We start from the raw sequence: 22,790 nt of genomic DNA on the forward strand, positions 1-22,790 counted from the left end.
ACATACAATACATTTTGCTTGTGTTGTTAGTGGACAAAATATTAATATATTTTGGACATTTTCAGTGACACACAGCTTAAGGCGAAAGAGCAAGCTTATGCAATCTATTAGCCTATGGCCACAGAAGAGGAAGTGTGTGTATCTGTGTGTGTTTGGGTGCACTGCAGGGTGGGCCACTTTGTTAAGATCGAGTCTAATAGCAGTGGACCCACAGAGAGGGTGATAGAGTCATAAACAATGATGAAAGACTGAGTGGTGGAGAAAGAGAGGTGAAATGTAAAGAGAGTAGAAGAGGGGGAGAAGCTGTCAGGAGCAATGTGTCTTTCACTGCTAATGAGCACTGAAGGCAAGAGAAACACACACGCACACACTCGCGCACACTGACAACAGACTTGAAAACATTGCTAAACTGTCTCTTTGTCATTCTATCTCTCTCTAACCCCGCACACCTCTCTGTCATTCTTCTTTGCCGTCTCTCGTTCCCGGCCTCTCTCTTTCACCCTCGTCCACTCTCTGTCATCCTGATCCCCTAGCTTTCTCTCACCCTTTCCACCTTTCTGTCACTCTTTCTTTGTGTGCGCTCTTTATACCTGTCTAAGGAATATTCTACTGTGTGATTGTTTTTTGCTTTATTTAATTGATAATTCTGCCTTTACCTGAATGGAGGTAGTGAGTTTGTAGGCTTAAGATGGGTAAACCTGGAGGGATGAGCTTCGTTTCAGTGCAGTCGGTGGTGGATTGCAGTGTATAGCTGGTGGGCTCCTGGGGGAATGGCAGTGAAGCGAGAGTTTGGTTAAGAAGGAAAGGAGGAAACACAGAGAAAAGCCAGCCTGCTGGATTTCTGTTGAAGGGGAAATCCGAATCGTCTGCAATTTTTCAGCATTCGCACATTTCTGAGAAGTACTGATACAGACTGATAGATACGGCTGCATTATAGATCTAGTTATCCTTGAAACTGCTAAATGAACTATTCTAGTTTAAGCATAAGCATCTCAAGAAAAAGGATGGGGTACATACAGATTTTAAACATTCTAGGTTTACTGATACAGGTTAGAAGTATTTTACAGATATTTATGTTCTTGATCGTGAAAGAAGTGGTTTTCAGATCATTTTATAAACGTTGTTGATTAGTTTTAAAACCTTTTAAGTCTATTTAGGCAAAATTATGTAGTGTTTGTACCTTAAAGCAACACTATGTAGCATGTGTCCTGTAAAATAACAGTATGCCGGTCCACGTCCACGTGCTTCTTTCACTTTTAGCAATGGTTCAGCTCGTCCAGAATAACGTGTCCTTAAGTGGTACCCTTCCCAACTGTAGGGGGAGCCTATAAGCAAAGAAATACCAGTTTTTTATTGTGTTGCTTTAAAATAGCAGCTTGTAGAATGGCATCTCTATATTTTTCTCTATATTTCCACTTTGGTAATGAGGGCAGGATAACACTCGCAAGAACAAAGCTATGCATAAGCCCAGTCATATTTGTGTGAAATCCTGTAAGGATACCCTACCGCCTGCAGTCCACATGCTTCTTGTCTAGAAATGCATGTCTACAGCATGTCCTTTAGGGGTGGCTCAAAATGACACTTCCCAACTCTAGAGGGAGCCCATTCTTACACAATAGGCCCAGCAGACCTGTGCTAGTTAGCTGCTAGTTAGCTTTAGCTGGCTCCAACTACTTTGTAATTTGTTTTATCAAAATCTTAAATGTCTAAAACATGAAAATGTAAAAAAAAAAAGTAAAAAAAAAGTAATAGATTGGCTATATCTCCCACCTTGTACTGGACTGTCTGGGAGATTCTCTTATATCCCATACAAACTGGTCAGTCAAAATCCCTTACCAATAACATTACTGGACCGCCTCTGGTCAAACTAATCCAGCTTTAGTTGATCCAGGACTACATTCGGGATGAATTGAATTTTTGGAGTAAACCTTACCTTTAATGCTAAAACAGTAACATGCTGACTTTCTCTGAAGGAAGAACTGACCAACACGGACAAAGCTGAATTTGAACTGACCTCACTGACACACGTGTTACGTCCACTGGTTTTAAAACTTTAATGAAACAAAGCACGCCTCGCCAACTTGGTTACTTGTTACCTTTCAGAATTCCTGTAGTGAGATCTGAAGACGGCGCGGTCTTAGTGCAGCTTGGCCAGTTTGCCACACGGGCTCTCAGGTCAGTGGAGAGTGCGGTGAGTGTAAACCCCTGTGTCTGCGCGAGGAGAAGCGCGAGGAGACGCGCGAGGGGGGCGGGGGTGAGCGCGAAGCAGCGCGAGACACACCAGCTCCTCACACAGATCACACAAGTGAGAAAACTGTTGCTTCTCCGCAAGATGCGGTCATTTCTTCATTTCCACGTTAATTCAGCAGAGGACTGATACAGCTAAACCCGTGTACATTTAAACTGTAGGCGACATTTCAGTTTTCGGTCTGTTTACAAAGGTCGTCGCTGAGAGGGAAAAGTAGTTTTAGCAGCTCATCTCAGCGAAGAAGAGAAGAAAAAAAGGCAACTTAGCTTAACAAACTAAAGGTGTGAGGAAAACCTGGGAACGATGGACTTACTTTTTGGAAACGACTGGAGCTGAGGAGCTGGAGATGGAGAAGGGACAGAGCCGGCGAGCCTGAGAGAAACCCGAGAGAAGAACTGGAGAAGCAGGACGTACCTTCAGAATTACGGGTCCTCAAGGTAAGGAAACATCAGCTTTGACCAAGAAACACAGATACAAACAGTTTCCAATGGTCACAAATAAGCTAACTGCTGTTAAAAAAAAAAGTGTTTAATAAATGTTTTAAACGTTGATTTTTTGTTCGAGGCCAAATTAGCCTCATGATGAAATGGTAGGGAGAATAAAATATAAACAGAAGCTTTAGGACAATCATTAATATGCTGTAGGACTGTAAAACTGACAAATCCGGACAGGTGTAGCTGTTTATGTGGAAAATGTTAATACTGTATTCCTAAATGACTGTTTAGTAAACCACCACTAGTTGCTTTTAACGACACTGAAACGTGGAGTGTCTATAGTAAGACCCTATAGTAAATGTAGGCAGACACTATAGTTTACTACAGGATACTAAACTTATTATACATTGCTATATGTAAAACAGAACTACAGGAGCAGAAATGAAAATATTACAAATTGTTATTGAAAGATTATACAGCTCGAAATAAATGAAATCACTTCTTAGTGTTATTGGTTTTATTACAAGTGCTTAGTTTGTGTGATGGCAAATTACATTAATGCTAGTCATTAATAAAGCACACTGTTCAAAAACCTGTTATACTGTTTCCATTTGTTTATTTTTTTATAGTCAAGGTAATGCTCTTACCTTTCTAGGCCTGTTAAATGTCCGGAAAAACAGTACAATGGTAGATGATATTACACGATTAATTTTTAAGTATTTCTTTCTCATTTATTCATTCTGTTTAACATAGGAGAACCGTGACAGTCACACATGTCTAAGGCAGTCGGTCTTGGAACCTAAAGGACTCAGACGGTTAGTGAACTGAAACTGAAGACCCGAGGGAATGAAAACCCTGCAAGCCTGATTTTAGATTCCAGTTCCTGCTTCTTTCTTCCTTTCTTCTATCTGCAATCCAGATAATGCAGAAAATGGACATGTATCCTGGATGTGAGATTGGCATGAAAAAGTAACTAAATTTGTTAAATGGGCGTGAGAAAATAGTGTTTTTCCAGAGGAGGAAGAGAATGAAAGGCTGTTTCAGAGCTGCAGTGGACATGGACTCTGCAAGGGATTCTCCAGACACACAGCACTTCTGTGAACCTCAGGAGTTTAATGTAAAAATAATGCTAAGCTACACTGTTATCAACTCTCCACATCTATAAAAATACGTTACTAGCAGAATACAGTATCTCAGCTCAAAAATACACCTCTACATCACACCTTGATAGAATTGCCATTAATCGGCAAAAGATTTGAGGACCCCCCCACCACCAACAACCAATGCAATCCGACCTGGAGCACTGAAAGTTATGAGAAGAAGGATTCTCCATGACACTAAATAGACAACCTTGACATTCAGAAGAGTGAAGCTCAAACGGGACTGCGTCAGATGTTTCACAGAGGATCATTTATTTACTTGAATATATTGAAGAATATTGGATTGTTCTAAACACCTTATTAACACCCAAGTTTCTTTTTGGCCCTTTTCATTTTTGCACCCCCCTCCCCCCAATCTCTCACCCTAGTCCATTTTTTTCCCAGAGTTCATTCTGGCCGGCCCCGTGACCTCTAAAGGAGAGGAGGACTTCCTCTCTCTGGCGGCCTCCCGCCTGAGCCGCAGGAAGCGAGTCATTGGTGCTGCAGTGGGTGTGGCCATGGTGCTGGTGCTGCTGGTTGCTATCCCGCTGTTGGTCCACAGCACCAAGCTAGGCGGAGCCGGGAGCGGAGGGACCCATTATGAAATGCTGGGCAGCTGTAAGATGGTGTGCGACTCCCTCACGCCCACTAACGAACTCTCGCCCGTTTCCCCACCTCCGCAAGACATCCCAGGGCGTAGAGGGGGAGGGAGGTCAAGTTTCCGTGGTAACCCAGGGCTTCCAGGGCCCCCCGGCCCAAGAGGGCCGCCTGGTGAACCAGGCAAACCAGGTCCCCCCGGTCCCCCTGGACCCGGCCCGGGAGGATATGTTCCTTCATTCTATAGTCCCAAAATAGCCTTCTACGCTGGCCTACGTAAGCAGCACGAGGGCAATGACATCCTCAAGTTTGATGATGTGGTGACCAATGTGGGGAATTATTATGAACCCACCACGGGCAAGTTCACCTGTCCCCTGCCTGGAATCTACTACTTCACCTACCACGTCCTCATGAGGGGAGGGGACGGAACCAGCATGTGGGCGGACCTCAAGAAGAACGGACAGGTAGGAGACGGTGCATGGCGCATGTATGTGTCCACATGACGGCAGTTGTTCACACTTTGGGATAGTTTATTTTATTTCATTAGGGGCAAGTCACATGATGCAAACCAGCTCACTCCAACATAGCACTTCCTATCAGATATTATCTGACTCTGCTCTGTGGTAGCAGGTACTAGTTTAAGTACGCTTAGTGAGTCCATGTACTACTCACATTTTTCCATGTACTTTTTTTCAATCATGATGTTTTGTTTAATTTATCTACCATAATGTTATAAATAATTTTTACATGACAAAACCTCTCTTTAAAATAACACCTGCTATTTTAGTACCTTTTTAAGGGTTTATTTTAAAGCTTTTGAGATGAAGCTGCTGCCTAAAACAGTTCTACCATTTCTCAACATATTTATTGTCACATTTAGGCTGATTCATTTATTATTTGTTAATTCATTCATACAAATGATCAAATGTCAAATTGCCCTTGTTTTAATATGTACAAATGAACTTAACAAAGAAGAGCTGAAAAGCATGTCAGTAGGAGGGTGGAGTCTGGAGCAGAGACCTGCAGTGAGAGGCCTCTCATGTAGCTGAATTGAATTTCACACTGGTACTTTCAGTACTTCACCAAAATGAATATAAAAATAATAATGCTGAGGGACAGGACGAGAACACAGAAAGCAGTGAGCTGGCATCAACTGATGTTTGAAATGACTGGTATCCAGGATAAATTTTTGGACTGTTGTTGGCTGAGATGAGATTAAGGAATGGATTTAACATTCAAATAAGATCTGGTAAAGCAGCCTTTCAATAATTCAATAGCCATTTTCTCATCATATCGTCCCAGACTTTGCTGAAGTTACTGAGAGAGAGAAAAGGGGGAGAGAGAGGATAATCAAGGTGGCATATTAAATGGTTATATATATTATTTAATATAAATATTAAATGGCATATTTTCCATGATGGAGAACAAACTAGATATGCCTTTATGAGAAACAAATGGCTCAACATATCACAGAATGGTTCCATGGTCCTTTTTGCCTAAGGAATAATTTGTAACTACTTTGAAAGACCCCATACAATTGAAGTGGTTTAAAGGGGATAATTAAAAGCTGTCTTTGAGAATACATACATGCACTCTCTCTCTCTCTCTCTCTCTCTCTCTCTCTCTCTCTCTCTCTCTTTCTTTCTCTCTTTGGAGTGGAACGAAATGCAACAGCTGGAGGCAGTCCTCATAGGACCTCAGGATTTTTGAATAAACGGATAAGTAAAGCGAGTGAAAGAACTACCAGAAGAAAATACAAGTCTCCATCTGGTGAAACATGACACGGATCGGGGACTCAGTTGCTCTCAACTCAACCGTTCAGTTTTGATTTGAGTCACAGAACAGAGGAGAAAAAAGCAGGGATTATCCAAAGAGAGATAAAAAAAATCCCTTGTTAATGTGTGTTTATACACACCCTCTGTCACACACCTGCACACACTTGCAGACTGTTGTTTCCTCTGGTGGCAGATTCAGAATGTGGGATGAGAGGAGAGACTGAAGACCCTTGGGAGCATCTGTGATACTGTGTCAATAAGCCTTTATTGCAGTGTAATTAGGTGGACATAATGTTCAGTTATTAGTTCTTACAGGTGTAGGGGGTAGGATGGGCCAGAAATGGTGCATAAGCTCATTTTAAGGATACACCAGTGGACATCTTAAAAAGCAAACTCAAGTTTAGTTTAAGTTATATAACATTGCAGTCACACAGAAAACCTTGTAGCTCCATTTTTGCCATAATTTGAATCTGTTTTTTTAAATTGTCTCAAAATATCATGATAAATGAACCAGTAGAAATGCTCCGACATGACGTGAAATAACATATTGTATCATTAACATATTTTATTTTAACCTCCACTGAAAGTTAAGAAGCTTTTTCCTTCTTCTGTAAAGTTGCAGTTTTTGTTTTCACCTTCTCTTATGAAGTCACCTTTTTTAACAAACATAGGGTGCTCTTACATGGGGAATGTGGGCTCAATGTGTAATGTGGGCTCAAGCAAGAGTTAAATGTGATGGTTAATAGGTTTTGGACTTCTAATGCAGGAATCCTCAAATCTTTTTGGGGTTACCAGCTTCACCTTGCCTTTTTGGGTTTCAGGTGTATTACTCAAGAGTGCTATGCTGAGCTACAGTGGAAGGCCATAGATATTTGAACCTGCTGACTTATAGTCTTATTTCTCTCTCCACTGCTCTTCTGCAGTGGCATTTGAACATGGACTTTATAGATGATAGACACTTCTTTCGAGATGATATATTTGCTGTGTTGGCATCTTTTGCATTGCAAATAACCACAACTGTATTTTTCTGGCACATCAATTCTGTGTTAATGTACATAGTGTGTTTGTGTACAGCTGAATGTTGAAGATGTTAATTCATCATTGCAAATTTCAGCCTATCGCATTCTCAAATCCTTATTTTTACATGTAGACAAAAATGACTAGAGAGAGCAATGCAGACTGCAGTTTATCTTAGTAAGCATTAAATTCTTTATAATATTTTACTATATATGCAATACTATATACTTTATTGTTGCTTATGCATTCTTGCACAGTGGTAGATAGCCTGTGATTTACCAGGAGTTCTCCACAGTATATCATAGGTCTCAACAGTACAGGATTTAAGACACCGTTCTGATAGAAATCCTTCCAGCATCTGCCATTTTTCTCTTTGAATCTCCGTCCTAGAGGAGTAAGAGAATGACTCCCGTGACACTCATACAACACAACCGTTTTATTGCAGAATATATAAGGAACATACACACACACACACACACACACACACACACAGGCCCATGTATTACAGGCCACAGCCAGACTGTTCATTGATTTAACACTACTGGCTCTATTAAGAGTAAAGGGACAGTGAGAGTGCGTGAGCTAGACGAATAGAAAGGAGGTGGAGTTGAGGGGGGGTGCAGGTTTGCAGGTTTAGCTGGCTTATTGCATGCTGTGATATATTGTCATTCTAGTGCTTTCCTCTTCTGTTAAATCATTCATGCCTTTAAGATGAGATTCCTCCTCTTCCACCTGTGACACACACGCACACAAACACACACGCATACACACACGCATACACACCCACTGCTGTATGTCCATCTGTGGTCTCATTAATTATCTTTCTGTTTAGCTAAACTCTCAAGGTCCTCTCAAACAGCCTCCATTTGAAAAGTGTGCACACACTTGGAATTCATACATACACAAAGACACACATGCACACACACAGACATTCACACACAAATATTAAAGCTACACTACATGGACTAAGTACTAGAATTGTGATTACTTGCTATATATGAGGGGGTGTAATTCATTAATCAGTAATAGATAAAGAGTGGCCTTTTTTCTGATACTCTTGAGTTAAGCCAATGAAACTGTGATTGGTTAGAGGGCTCATTTGCATATTGCAATCTTTTGAATTTTTAATATATAATGATAACAATTAACAAGCAATATATTGCACAGCATTAAAACACACATACAACATTCATATATGGACAAAGGTATTGGGACATCTGCTCATTTATTGTTCCTTCTAGAATCAAGGGTATTTAAAAAAGGGTAAATGTCTACTGTCTAGAGAAGACTTTATATTAGATTGTGGAGCATTGCTGGTAGGATCTAATTGCATTCAGCGACAAAAGGGTCATTCTTAAAAATTGGATGGATTGGATTAATTCCAGAGAACACTGTTCCACTACTCCACAGCTCAATGCTGGGGGGCTTTTTTTTTACCTGTCTAGCTCACACCTGACATACAGCATGGAGCCAATAGGTTCATCTTTATCTGTTCCAGAGGGTCCTATTCTATTGGCAGTATTTATCTAAAGAGAGTAGTCAGGTTGTGTGTGTGCACTTCCACATCTGTGTCTGTGGCAACCATGGGTGTAAGTTAATGTAGCTAAATGCAGTCTGAAAAAGAGACAAGAAAGATATAACACTGGTGCTCATGAGCAATTTTTGAACATTGTTTAAATGCTCTGCTTTAAATGTAACAATTTCAAGGCATGAAAAGCCAAAACACAGAAATAACAGGGAAAAGACCACCCCATGTTTGTGGTGAACAACGGGAGGGAGTAAGATTGTGTGGGATGATGGAGAGATGAGCGGAGGAGAGGAAGATGGATGGCTAATCAGAGGAGAGCAGACAGAGAGGTCGAGAGAGAGTTGCAGCGAGGCCAGAGGCACAGACATCATCAGATCAGAGTAAGTAAGATAGATGAGCAGAAATGGAGGTGGGGTGGAGGGGGAGCGAGTGTGAGTGAGAGTAAATGTCTGTTGACCTTATCACAGGTCATACAATTTTATAACTGATACTATAAACAGAATTACTTTGTGGATACGCCATGTTCACTGTGAGAAAAGAAACTGATCAATATTAAGCTCCATAATTTTGCTAATGTAACAATTTTGTAACCATGATAAAAAAAGTTTATCGTGCAACAAGACTGTATTCTGGAGTCATTTCGGACAATTTCTGTGGGTCCATTTGTCACAGCTGATGCTTTCAACTGGTTTAAAAGCAAAAATGTCAAATTCAACATTAATGCAAATATATACCCTTACTGAAAAATACACTCACCTGTTGACATCCACCTCAGAATGGGGAAAAAAATTGAGCGTGGCATGATTGTTGGTGTCAGACAGGCTGGTTTGAGTGTTTCTGTGACCGCGGATTTCTTGGCATTTTAAAGCACTACAGTCTGTAGAGTTTCCTCAGAATGGTGCAATAAAGAAAAAACAATCAGCAGATGTTCTGCAGGTGAAAACCTTCTTGATGAGAGAGGTCTACAGAGAGTGACTGACTGATGTGACCTGACAGAAAGGCTACAGTAACTCAGATAACCACTGTATAACTGCGGTGAGCAGAAAAGCATCTCAGAATGCTCAACACGTCCAACCTTAAGGCTACAACAGGGTGGGCTACAACAGCAGAAAACCACATTGACTTGTCACTTCTTTCAGCCAAGAAAAGAAAGCTGAGGCTGCAGTTGGCACTGGCTCACCGAATCTGGAAGACTGGAAAAAATAGCCTGGTCTGATTAATCTCGAATTCTGTTGATTGAATTGTGCCTTCTGTTAACAGTCCTGGCTGGTGGAGGTGGTGTAAAGGTGTGGGGAATGTTTCTTGACACACCTTGGGCCTGTTAATACCACCACCTACAGTGGGGAAAAAAAGTATTTAGTCAGTCACCAATTGTGCAAGTTCTCCCAATTTAAAAAAAATGAGAGGCCTGTAATTGACATCATAGGTAGACCTCAACTATGATAAGAAAAATCAGAAAATAAGAAAAAAAATTCTGAAAATCACATTGACTGATTTTTAAAGAATTTATCTGCAAATAATGGAGGAAAATAAGTATTTAGTCACCTACAAACAAGCAAGATTTCTGACTGTCACAGACCTGTAACTTCTTCTTTAAGAGGCTTCTCTGTCCTCCACTCATTACCTGTATTAATGGCACCTGTTTGAACTCGTTAACAGTATAAAAGACACCTGCCCCCAACCTCAAACAGTCACACTCCAAACTCCACTATGGTGAAGACCAAAGAGCTGTCGAAGGACACCAGAAACAAAATTGTAGACCTGCACCAGGCTGGGAAGACTGAATCTGCAATAGGCAAGCAGCTTGGTGTGAAGAAATCTACTGTGGGAGCAATAATCAGAAAATGGGAGACCTACAAGACCACTGCTAATCTCCCTCGATCAGGGGCTTCACGCAAGATCTCAGCCCATGGGGTCAAAATGATCACAAGAACGGTGAGTAAAAAAACCCAGAACCACATGGGGGGACCTAGTGAATGACCTGCAGAAAGCTGGGACCAACGTTACAAAGGCTACCGTCAGTAACACACTACGCCGCCAGGGACTCAGATCTTGCAGTGCCAGACGTGTTCCCCTGCTTAAGCCAGTACATATCCGGGCGTGTCTGAAGTTTATAAAAGAGAGCATTTGGATGTTCCGGAAGAGTATTGGGAGAATGTCTTATGGTCAGATGAAACCAAAGTAGAACTGTTTGGTACAAACACAACTTGCATCCAAAGAACACCATACCAACTGTGAAGCATGGGGGTGGCAACATCATGCTTTGGGGCTGTTTCTCTGCAAAGGGACTAGGACGACTGGTCCGTGTACATGAAAGAATGAATAGGGCCATGTATTGTGAGATTTTGAGTGCAAACCTCCTTCCATCAGCAAGGGCATTGAAGATGAAATGTGGCTGGGTCTTTCAGCACGACAATGATCCCAAGCACTCCCAGGGCAACAAAGGAGTGGCTTCGTAAGAAGCATTTCAAGGTCCTGGAGTGGCATAGCCATTCTCCAGGTCTCAACCCCATAGAAAACCTTTGGAGGGAGTTGAAAGTCTGTGTTGCCCGCCGACAGCCCCAAAACATCACTGCTCTAGAGGAGATCTGCATGGAGGAATGGGCCAACATACCAGCAATAGTGTGTGCCAACCTTGTGAAGACTTACAGAAAACGTTTGACCTCTGTCATTGCCAACAAAGGATATATAACAAAGTATTGAGATGAACTTTTGTTATTGACCAAATACTTATTTTCCACCATTATTTGCAAATAAATTCTTTAAAAATCAGACAATGTGATTTTCTGATTTTTTTCTCTCATGGTTGAGGTCTACCTATGATGTCAATTACAGGCCTCTCTCATCTTTTTAAGTGGGAGAACTTGCACAATTGGTGACTGACTAAATACTTTTTTTCCCCCGCTGTATATTTGAGTATTGTTGCTGACCATGTGCATCCTTTCTCGACCTCGAAGATAGTTTACCTATCTTCTGATGGCTACTTCCAGCATGGTAATGTATGTCACTCAATAAAGGTAAAGGTAAAGGTTAAATGTGTCCTCCACATTTAACCCATCTGGTAGTGAACACACACATGTGTTAGGAGCAGTGAGTACACACACACACCCAGAGCAGGTAAAGGGCCTTGCTCAAGGGCCCAACAGTGGCAGCTTGCCGAGCCCGGGAATCGAACCCACAACCTTGTTATTGATATCCCGGCGCACTAACCGCCGAGCCACCACTGCCTCAATCAAACTGGCTTAAACATGACAATGTTCAAGTGTTCCTCAGTTCCTCATAACACCTTGAAAGAGAATAGAGGAATGACAGCATTAAAAGTGGTGCAGGAATTGTGTCACTATCATGTCAACATGGACCAGAATCTCAGTGTTTCCAGCGTCCTGTGGAATCTGAAACTGTTGAGAGCAAAGGGAGGCCCTGCCCTGTTCCTAATAAATTGCTAAGTGAGTGAATGTAATTTATCCTCTTTTCTTAAAACATACTTTCAAATGATACCCAATTAAGGACTGTAGATGGAGCTAGCGGTGTATATAATATATATATATATATATATATATATATATATATATATATATATATATATATAATTTTTTTTTTAATTTTTTTTATCAATTTCAAGATATTAGATGTTAGGTTATGTGTACCCTAAAGTCGCCGTCCTCTAAATAGAAAAATATTCAGTGTAGACACATTCCTGTCATTCGATGAGCAGGTGTAAAAAATGTTGCAATGAATAAATTAAATAATTAAATTTAATTCTCGTTCACTGTGTTTCCTTATTCAATTGCTCTTTCTTCTACCTGTGTTTATCTCTCTCTCTCTCTCTCTCTCTCTCTCTCTGTCTCAGTGGAGCTGTCGGTGTACCACACAGCTAATTACAGCGCGATACAGAGGAGGTGTTAGCAGTGGCACTAACAGCCTGTCAATTAAACCGCAGCTAATGAGTTTACATCCGCCGATTAATTCATTAATTTGGCTGATGATAGAAACCTGCGTTACCTCAATGCCACTGGTGTTACTGTTGGTGTAATAGTGCACAACAGGAGATTCAATGCGCCATATGACATACACCCCCAGCATTTCTTTCACTAGCCTTCTCCAACCTTTCTCCCCTTGTTATCCGTTTCTCCCTCACTTTTCTTGCTCTCTCTCATTTCCTATGTTTTCATTGCCCTTTGAATAGAGCAGCCTAAAGGTCGAACTCATACAAACGCAGAGATTAACGTCAGTGTGGGATTGCAAAGAAGCCCAATAAAGGACACCCCCTGTCGCACGCACATACACACACACTCACACACACACACACACACACACACACAGAGAGAGAGAGAGTCTTAACCTATATCATGTTCATGTTGCTGTTAAACGTCCAGGTATCACCTCTTTTATCAAATTAGGCTCTATCCAAAGTCAACTGCCAATTAGAGGGCTTCTAATTGAGCGGTGCACACCTGAACCACCAATTAGCCTTCAGCTCCACAGAGAAACAGAGATTTGTCAGCTAACTAAGGACAAACCTTCCAGAACAGAACAGGATTCTGTTCTGTCTGTCCTTCTTGTGAGTCCCATAAGGACTTCCTCACTTTCTCAGCTCCTAAAAAAATATTATATAAGCAGTAGGGGATAGTGAATAGTCTGCCCTATAGACAGCAGAGTGATCCGCATAAACAAGCTGCGCTCCAAAGCCTGGGCTGCAAACGAAGTATGGCGGGTCCTCGGTAGGACTGAAAACACCTTCTTAGCAGGCTTTTAGTCACACAAATGGAACAGTCTAACCAGGCTGCATGGTGACATCTCCGCAAAGGTAATTCATGCTGTTGTGGCGGGAAACTTGTGTGCTTATTTCATTTCTGGAATGATATTATAGTAATAAATCATAATTTTTTTTTTTCGTGTTTTTTTTTTTCTTTTCTTTTTTTTCTTTTCTTTTTTTGCACGGAGCACTGTGGGTAATCGATGGCCAGGAAGGGTTATATCTTATCATCAGTTGTGTCCTCCAAATCGCTCCCCACGTAGGCCACATTTCTTAGCTGTATACGAGCTGTAAAGGATCCTTTACTTCAAACCAGCTTTCTGTGACGTGGATAGATTGTGGATATTCCAAGTACTTTTAGAGTACATCATTTGTACACTACATATTATATTACGGTGCATTGTGGGATTGTTACAGTGCACTGAATATCCGGCAATTCACTTTCAGACACCACTACGAAATGACAGAACCTCAAAGTAGTGCACTATATAGTGAATAGGGCGCAGTTTTGGACATGGCTATAGAGGTCATATTTTTAGACATCCTTAAATTACTGCATTTAAATTAGGTTTTAAAAACACAGCCAGCATTTTACCTCAGCATAAAATGCAGTTCCAATCTATGTTGACATATTTTCTGTTCTTCCTCTCCCTCTTTCTCTCTCTCTCTCTCCTTCCCAATTCTCTGAAGCAGCAGTTCCAGAAGTTGCAGTGTTTTGTAACAGACGCAGACTCTCTCCCCTGTTGATACACATCCCCTCTTCTGTGGATAATGAAACTGATCTGACTCTCTCTCTCTTTCTGTCTGTCCTCCTTTTTCTCTTCATCCTGCAATAACTTCCTATTTCTTGTTTTGATATCTAGAGAGAATACAGCTGTTTATCAGGCTACAGTGGACTGTATTATTTTCTACTATTGTGATTCTAAGCTAGTATTGTTTTTCTGATTTACTGAGTTCTAGAGAAGTATTGGCTAATGACGTGGCTTGCTGTTAGATACGTAAACAATAGAGCTATGTGTAATTTTAGATGTGTGTGAGTGTGTGTGTGTGTGTGTGTGTGTGTGTGTGTGTGTGAGTGTTTGTTTGTACGTGATGGAGAAAGAGAGAGAGAAGGTTGGCCTGTCCGCATGTCTCACTGTCATTGTCAATGTCAGGATGGCTAAATGATCTCTATGTCTCCAGCTTGTGGCGGGACACAATTAGAAGAAGTCTATTTGTTAAAGGAAGTCCTGGCCTTTTCTGAAGGAGGCAGTAGCTCAGAACGACACGCCAACCGCCATCCATAAAGAAACGCTTCCAGCCACACAATCGTGGTGATCCTTTCACCAATTAGCTTTTTAAATGTTACTCAGGGACATGAGCTTGTGCTGAGAACAGAGTTATGGCACATGAATGAATCACATGTGAATCCATAAATCACAGAGTTAACATTTACGGATAGGGATTCACACCTCTCTCATGGGGGTTAAATGTCCGATATACTTTTCTATTACTCAAAAGGCTATATGGCATCACCCCTCATTCCACTGACAGGTATTATGAGCTGACTGACATATTTAAATGGCAGGGGTGTTTAAAACAGGCTAAAGCTGATAGGCCTATATGGTCAGGATCCGTATTATATGCAAAGGCTGTCACATTTAATTCTATCAGCAGTGCAGTTATCTACTGATTATTTTGTGGATTATTTGAGCAATCAGTAATCCAAAGTTGACTTTATTAAGCAATGACAAATCAATTTAGCCATTTAAAAATAAAAAAGCTCCCCTACATCTAAGTAAACGGATGGATTTCCGTTTTTTTTTATGATAATCATGTTTGATTTAATTTATGTAATGCAGTAAAGATCAGAAAATGTATTATGTCTAAACAGGGCTTAAATAGGTCCATGTATCCTTTCAGCTCACTTCCTAATAATCCCATTCACATTTCAGAAAATGAATCCTTATTTTAACAGACAGAACATAAAATAATAATAATAATAATAATAATAATAATAATAATAGTTTGTATGTGATGATTAAATAAACATTCAACTTTGTATTTAATAAGCTCATCCATAATGCCATTTAGACTAAACACAAGCTCAGACAAGCTATGATTGTATGAAAAGGTTTGGTCACCCTATGGTCAAAGCAGCCTTGTGACAAGAAGGGCACTGGTTCAATCCCCTGAACCGCCAGGATGTGGGCAAAGTGCCCTTCCAAACCCCCTTAACTGCTCTCTGGGCACCACCCTGGGCACATGTGCTTGTCATTCCCCAGTGTGTGTGTAAGGATGTGCTCACTAGTGTGTGAATGTATGTGTTCACTGCACGGATGGGTTAAATATGTCGAAAATATAAATGTACCCAGAGAACAGGCTTCAATATTTACATATTCTAATGTTAATTGTGTTATTTTATTTAACACATTGTAATTGAATTAACGCTAAATCTCTTAACAAAATATGTCTGCAGGTTTGTAGACCTGATAGGGAGGCTGAACTTTGGACATACAGTCTATACTACTCATCTAGTCACTCTCCTAAAGCTTTATACTTCCAGCACACGTGGTACTGACACGGCAGTTGTAAGGAGACAGGTAGTGCAATGTTAATAACAATAAATGTAAAATGTATATAACAAAATAATAATAATATATAGAGCAATAGCTATCATTTTTATTATCCTTCATATATTTACTGTCTTTAGGCTCACAGATACACATACCCTCTCTCTCTCTCTCACTGCTCCTTCATGACTCCATTTGACCGCTCTGCTCGTGCTCCTGCTCTCCGTTTATTGTCCTGCACTGCTCTTATTGGTCACCGGGCTCCATTAGCAGCAGCTCCGCGGCGCGCGCTCACCGTCCCGCGGGAGGCGCCACTGCGCGCCCTTAATCAATCTGATTTAGAGCGGACAGCGCGAGCGCAGCGGGGAGACACGCGCGTGACCTGCATCTCATTCAGCACAGAGGCAGGAAAAATGGATACATGTTTCCGGGGTAGAGAGAGAGAGAGAGAGAGAGAGAGAGAGAGTGTGTGTGTGTGTGTGTGTGTGTGTGTGTGTGTGTGAGAGAGAGAGAGAGAGAGAGAATTAATGAGAGGATGTGAGAAGAATTTCAGGAGAGGTTCACCTGTTTCACACACATATCTTATTAAAACAGCTGTTTTCCATAATTTGTAATTGCGCATAGCTCAACATAAAGTATTTAGATTTTACCATGTGTGTGATCTAAATAATGAAGCAACAGCGCTTTCTCCTCCCTCAGCATTCATGGATAAATCTCAGCTGCTCACTGCATGCTGAGACTGCCCTCTAAGTGTGTGTTCTCACTGCCTTTTTCAGTAGTGTGTGTTTGTGAGTTCGCTAGTGCTGTAACAGACTCTCTGTTTGGATCAGATCATGGCTTTGGTGCCACAGATCAAATTATTCCACAAAACAGAATTGTTTGAATTAATGACTTTCATTTAGACCCAGTCTGTTTGTTCATGTGTAGCAGTGTATTAGTGGTTGGTGTGGCGCAACAGATAACACCACTACATGCCACTGAGCTACTACACCATGTGGGAGACCAGGGTTCGATTCCCGGTCTGGGTGACTATGCTGCGCTACACCAATAAGAGTTCCTGGGCAAGACTCCTAACACTACATTGCCCACCTCTGTAATATGAGTAACCTTGTAAGTCGGTCTGGATAAGAGCGTCTGCTAAATGCCATAAATGTAAATGTAGTTACTTTTAGTTTGACCCAGTCTATTCATTTGTGTTAGTGACTTTTATTTTGTCACAGTCTGTTCATTTCTAGTAGTGGCTTTTATTTGACACATCTGTTTGCTTGTTTGTATTAGTCACCTTTATTTTGAAACAGCCTGTTTGTAGTAGTGACTTTTACTTTTTCACAGTCTGTTCATTTGTATTTGCAACTTATTTTTGACAATGGTTTGCTTGTTTGTTTTTGTTAGTGACATATTTTCACACAGTTTGTCTGTTCATTTGTGTTAGTGACTTTTATTTTGACATGGTCTGTTCACTTGTTTGTATTAGTGACTGTCTGGTGTAGTGGCTGTCTGGAGCGATTGCCTCTCTCTCATGCTCTGTTTTCTTTTTATTTTAAATTCCGGTACACCTTAAAAGTTAGTAATTGAGTCTGTCGTTCTGAGGTTGGCAAAGAAGATTTCTCCTTTTTACACTCAGCCTGTGTTCATGTGAGACCGTGCATCCCATACCTCACACTAATATAACTCTGCTCTTCATGAACACACCAGAGTGATGGCGCTGCAGATGCATGTTTGTGTTGCCTTCTGGCTCATGTGGCACAAACCGTAGTGGTTTTCTCCACATGCTTTGTTTATGTGACAGACAGCTGCTTAGCCTGTATGGTTTCCCTGCAGCTCTGCGTCCAGATTTAGGGAAATATTACTGTAAAAAGTAACAGCAGCAGTAACAGTACTGTATTTCACACTTTTACTTTTATAGGTAAACTTTGCCGATTAATCCATATTTCACATGCCTCTCGAACTGTGTGGGATGAACCGTGATCCATGGGGGATAATCCGTGACCCATTACACCACTAGTGTTCACTGCCACGGATGGGTTAAATATGGAGGTTAAATTCCATTGTATTGCTGTGCCGTGGCTGTAAAGTGTCTTTCTAATTTGGATTCTTCTAATAAACCAGCTGCTGTTTTACTTTAACATTAGCGCTAAATTGTACAACTCTGCATGGGAGCTGACCTTCTCCGTTTTGTTCGACATTGACGTGTCTGAGTAAGCTTCCCGGAACTGACTAGAGAAAATAGCTGAATAGTTGAAAATGACCCCACTCACAGTGAGGAGGTTGGTTCAAGTGGCTGCTCAATGAATTTCTCAAAGTATCACAGCGGGGAAACTGCAGACATTAGTTACATCTTAGGCAAGGGCGTAGGTTTGATTTTGACATTGGTTGGGACATAAAAGCGGTTCACAGGGGGTCCCCTGGAAGCTGAGGCTTTTTGCATTTATGATAGACTTTTAACCGCAATTGCACATCATCTAAAGCCTTTATTTATATGACATGGTAGCCAACACACTCATAAGGGAGTTTTCTCTGCCAGTATGTTCGGAAACTCGGAATAATTACACAGTTGTGATTAGGTTAACCAGCAGCATCACAGCTAGCTTTCTGCACTTCCTGATAGAACATCTAAACAAGCAAACATTCATCATTAATAAACAATGCTATTCAAGGACTGGCTTTTAGTGTATACTGAATTCAGTCATTTACATTTATGGCATTTAGCAGACGCTCTTATCCAGAGCGACTTACAAAGTGTAAGTCATAAGATACCTCTAAGCTTAGACATTACTAAACACAAGACAATAAGGTGACCAAAGTACTCTATTCGTCCAAGTACTCTCGGAAGAGGTGGGTCTTCAGTCTGCGTTTGAAGACAGCGAGCGACTCGGCCGTTCGGACGCCCAGGGAAAGCTTGTTCCACCACTTTGGTGCCAGGACAGAAAAAAAGCCTGGACGCTCGTCTTCCGCGGATTTTGAGGGATGGCGGGTCGAGCTGAGCTGTACTTGAAGCTCGAAGGGCTCTAGGTCATCATTCGATCTGTGCAGTTAGACAGCTGTTTCTCTTCCAGATGCATGGAGATCATGTTTGGATACATGGTATCACAGACTCTGAATCTGAAGGATTTGGAGGATCTCTTTAAAGCAATACATGAGAAGACTCTGAGCTGTTACTTTTGCAGAGGGAAGCTACACAAAGTATTATATGAAAAGGTACCAACACATAATTTCTTAATTAATGGGTTTATCTCAAATATAGGTTAGATTAATGTTTTCTTAATGTTTAGAATGTTTATGGTCAGTTTTGCATAGTTCTGGAGTCTTAACCAGACAGAAGCTGCAGAAGAGACAATTTCTCAGTACTAAAACTATCAGTGAGTTTGTAACAATTTTAATAACAAACATTGATCTAGTCCTTTAAGGACAATGGAAGACAATTTAATTTTCTTGATGCAGGAAATCCTGCTTTTGGCCACATTTTCCTTAATTAATTAGGTTTTGTAGAAGTCTTGAGGGATAAGGTTCTGATATATCCTAATGTGTTGGGTGCAGCGAGTGGGCGATAAAGTGAGTGGGCCCATGATGAATTTGCATGCAGTAATGTAGTGAGCTGAAAACAGTGTAAACAGAGCGCAATTGTAGCGCTTACGTCTGAGCTTAAGTTATTAAAGGGCTGCAGGGGGCTTGTTCTCCAAGCAAAACTCGAATGAAATAAACAAAAAAAATAGGCTGCTGGAAAATGAAATAGTGGAGATGGTGAAGTAGGAAAATTGATTGAGTTACACCAACTTATACACATTTTAAGGAGCTATCTAAAGCCATAGTAGCCTCCTATGTAGCACTGAATGTGTGGTTGTGTGTGTGTATGTGAGTGTGTGTGTGTGTTCAGAATCTAAAATCTTATTCAGGGCATTTGTGAGTCAGGGAACCTTGGGGTGTGTTATAGAATGCAGCTGGTGTGTCCAAATCAAGTATTAGAGGAAGGCTGTCTTATAAATTACATGCAACATGTGGATCAATAGCTTTATCCCTTTAGACTTCAGAGTTGTGTAGACACACCTCTCTCTCTCTCTCTCTCTCTCTCTCTCTCTCTCTCTCTCTCTCTCTCTCTCTCTCTCTCACACACACACACACCCCCCTTTATACACTATCTGTCCAAAGGTTGGACACCCCTCATAATGAGTTACCCACTGCTGACAGATGTGCACATACAGCTTGTCTAGTCCTTGAAGAGAAGTACTGTCAACAGAATAGGACTCTCTGAAGCAAATAAACATAAACCTATTGGCACCGACCGGTGTCCCAATACTTTTGTCCTTACTGGACAAAACATCAGTGTGTTTGTGTGTGAGTGTGTTACCCCTATTGCTTGCAGCAGCAGGTTAAACAGTGGACAATTGTCTCACATACGTTTATGTGTGTAGGTGGTATGTGTGTGAGGGGAAAAGGAAGGGGGGGGTATCCATTGTCCAATGAGATTTGAGGGTCTAAGGTCATTGCCCATCTCATCTATTTGAGCCAAGCCCAGTGGACAGGAAGAAACTGAGATGGCATTACAGAGGAAGATAGAGAAAGAGCAAGAAAGAGAGAGAGAGAGAATAGGAAGACAGAGGAGCAAGGAAAGTGTGTTCTTATTTTGTCAGTATTACAGCTGCAGTCGTTATTCAACTTTGGAGCCAAATTGAAACTGTTCTGCCATGAAGCGGATATTGTGTGTGTGTGTGTGTGTGTGAGTGTGCATGTTTTAAGAAGTAATTAGAAATTAGCTGATTGAAGATTAGGTTATAAAATATGGTAAAGTGTGTGTGTGTGTGGGGGGGGGTAGTAGAACAGTTATTTCTATTTAGTAATACAGAGGTCAATACAAAATTAATATCCTAATCCTAATACCTGAAAATAAAAACAATTGAAGCTGGTTCTGCTCATGGCCATCAGGACAAACAGCTTAGACTGAGACCCTGAAGCGCTGAAATCTACTTTAACAATTCTTGATTCTTAGTATATTCTTATTAGTTGAATCATTCTCTGTGATCCTGTGACAGCTCCACCATCATTCAGGGCTCAGTTTCATAGTGTTGTGTAATGAATAAATGTTTGTTCTTCATTAAACATATTCACTCGTGTTCTTGTCATTTAAAAATGCATTTTTAATGTTTTTTTAAAGTCTGTTTGTGGGTAAAAATAAACACAGAGTTTGATGGTTGGATGATGACTACCTCCTCTCATTGTGCTTCTTTCACCTCTTGCTAAACCTTAAATGTGTGCCTATGTGTTTGTGTGTTACAATGCCTTATTACTATTAAAACCTCACCATTCTGCCTGTGTGAGTGTATACAGTATACACTAGTCAGCCATAACATTAGTACATAATATTGAGTAGATCCCCCTTATGCCACCACAACCGACTCCACAAGACCTCTGAAGGCACCCTGTGGTATCTGACACCAAGACATTAGCAGCAGATCTATTAGGTCCTGTAAGTTGTGAGGTGGGGCCTCCATGGATCTCATCAGTGAGCCTTAGGCCACTATGACCCTGTCTTGAATGCCTCTAAAAGTTCCATCACAGAACAATATTGCACTATTAAGGTGCTATTTCATATATATATGCTTTTATCTATTCATGGCAAGGCGTACATGCAGGATGTTAATTATAGGTCAATTCGTTCCCAGTTAGTTATATATTTTTTTCCCCAAATTACAAACTGTGTCAAATTAATACAAATGAATGCAAATGTTTTTTGCATTAATATTACACAAAAGCTCAGACTGTTTTCCAGTCACCACCACTGTAAAGGAATCTGTAAGAATCAAAAGCTTTCCCTTCAATGAACCATTTTATATCAAACACTCTGAATGACTTTGTTTACAGAGAAGTACAAATAGAAATTCAGAAAATTGGTGGAATTTCTTTAACCTTTAACCTTCTACCTGTGTGTGTGTGTGTGTGTTTTTGTATTAGGTGCGGGCGAGTGCCATCGCACAGGATGCCGATCAGAATTACGACTACGCCTCCAACAGCGTGATATTGCACTTAGACGTGGGGGATGAGGTGTGTGTGCAGCTGGACGGTGGAAAGGTGCATGGAGGAAACACCAATAAATACAGCACCTTCAGTGGATTTCTCATCTACCCTGACTAACACACACACACACACAGAAGTGAAAATTGATGAAGGAAGGTATATGATTCCATAATGCAGTACAGTACATGTGAGTGTGAGTGTGCATGAGTCTCAATTTGTTCTGATAATTATTAGTCTTATCTTACAGTTGCTGCCTAGACCCAGGCTCAGTTTCCAAACCACACATATATACACACACACATACTGCCCTGAAGGCATTTGCGTCAATCACATTGTTAATGAGGTTGTAGAGTGAAAGTATTGACAGAACGTTGCTAATTCCGCTCACATAAATCGCCCCAATCCACACACACATAAACACACAGGCCTCCTCTGTTCAATGCACACATCGACAGGCTGAGTTTCCGCAGTATTTAAAGGAATACTCTGCTGTCTTTCAGCCTGATCTCCAACCTGCCGTGTCTGTAGTGTACAGTCCATTACCACCGACGATAATTGTCCTGTACTTAGCTGAAGAACTAAATTAGTTGAAAAACGCAGATTAACTTAAGTGTTAAGCTTCAGCACACACCCTTTGGCTTCTACTGTTAATGTGTTTTGAATTTTTTGCAGTTGGCTTTTCAGTTGATGTCCAGGGAATGGGAAAGTACATTATACAGAGTAAGTGACTGTATG

At 41.0% G+C, this 22,790-nt stretch overlaps 1 protein-coding gene across 1 annotated transcript; it reads left to right on the forward strand.

Annotated features, from left to right (window-relative positions):
* The first annotated feature begins 4,307 nt into the window (after window positions 1-4,307).
* Window positions 4,308-22,186, forward strand: c1ql4b (complement component 1, q subcomponent-like 4b). The gene is made up of 2 exons (XM_072683070.1): window positions 4,308-4,882; window positions 21,993-22,186. Exons 1-2 carry the CDS (start codon window positions 4,340-4,342, stop codon window positions 22,170-22,172), a joined length of 723 nt encoding a protein of 240 aa, XP_072539171.1. The 5' UTR covers window positions 4,308-4,339; the 3' UTR covers window positions 22,173-22,186.
* Window positions 22,187-22,790: the final 604 nt, after the last annotated feature.

This window comes from Salminus brasiliensis, chromosome 7 (assembly GCF_030463535.1).
Source record: "Salminus brasiliensis chromosome 7, fSalBra1.hap2, whole genome shotgun sequence".
In the NCBI taxonomy this organism is placed as follows: domain Eukaryota; kingdom Metazoa; phylum Chordata; class Actinopteri; order Characiformes; family Bryconidae; genus Salminus; species Salminus brasiliensis.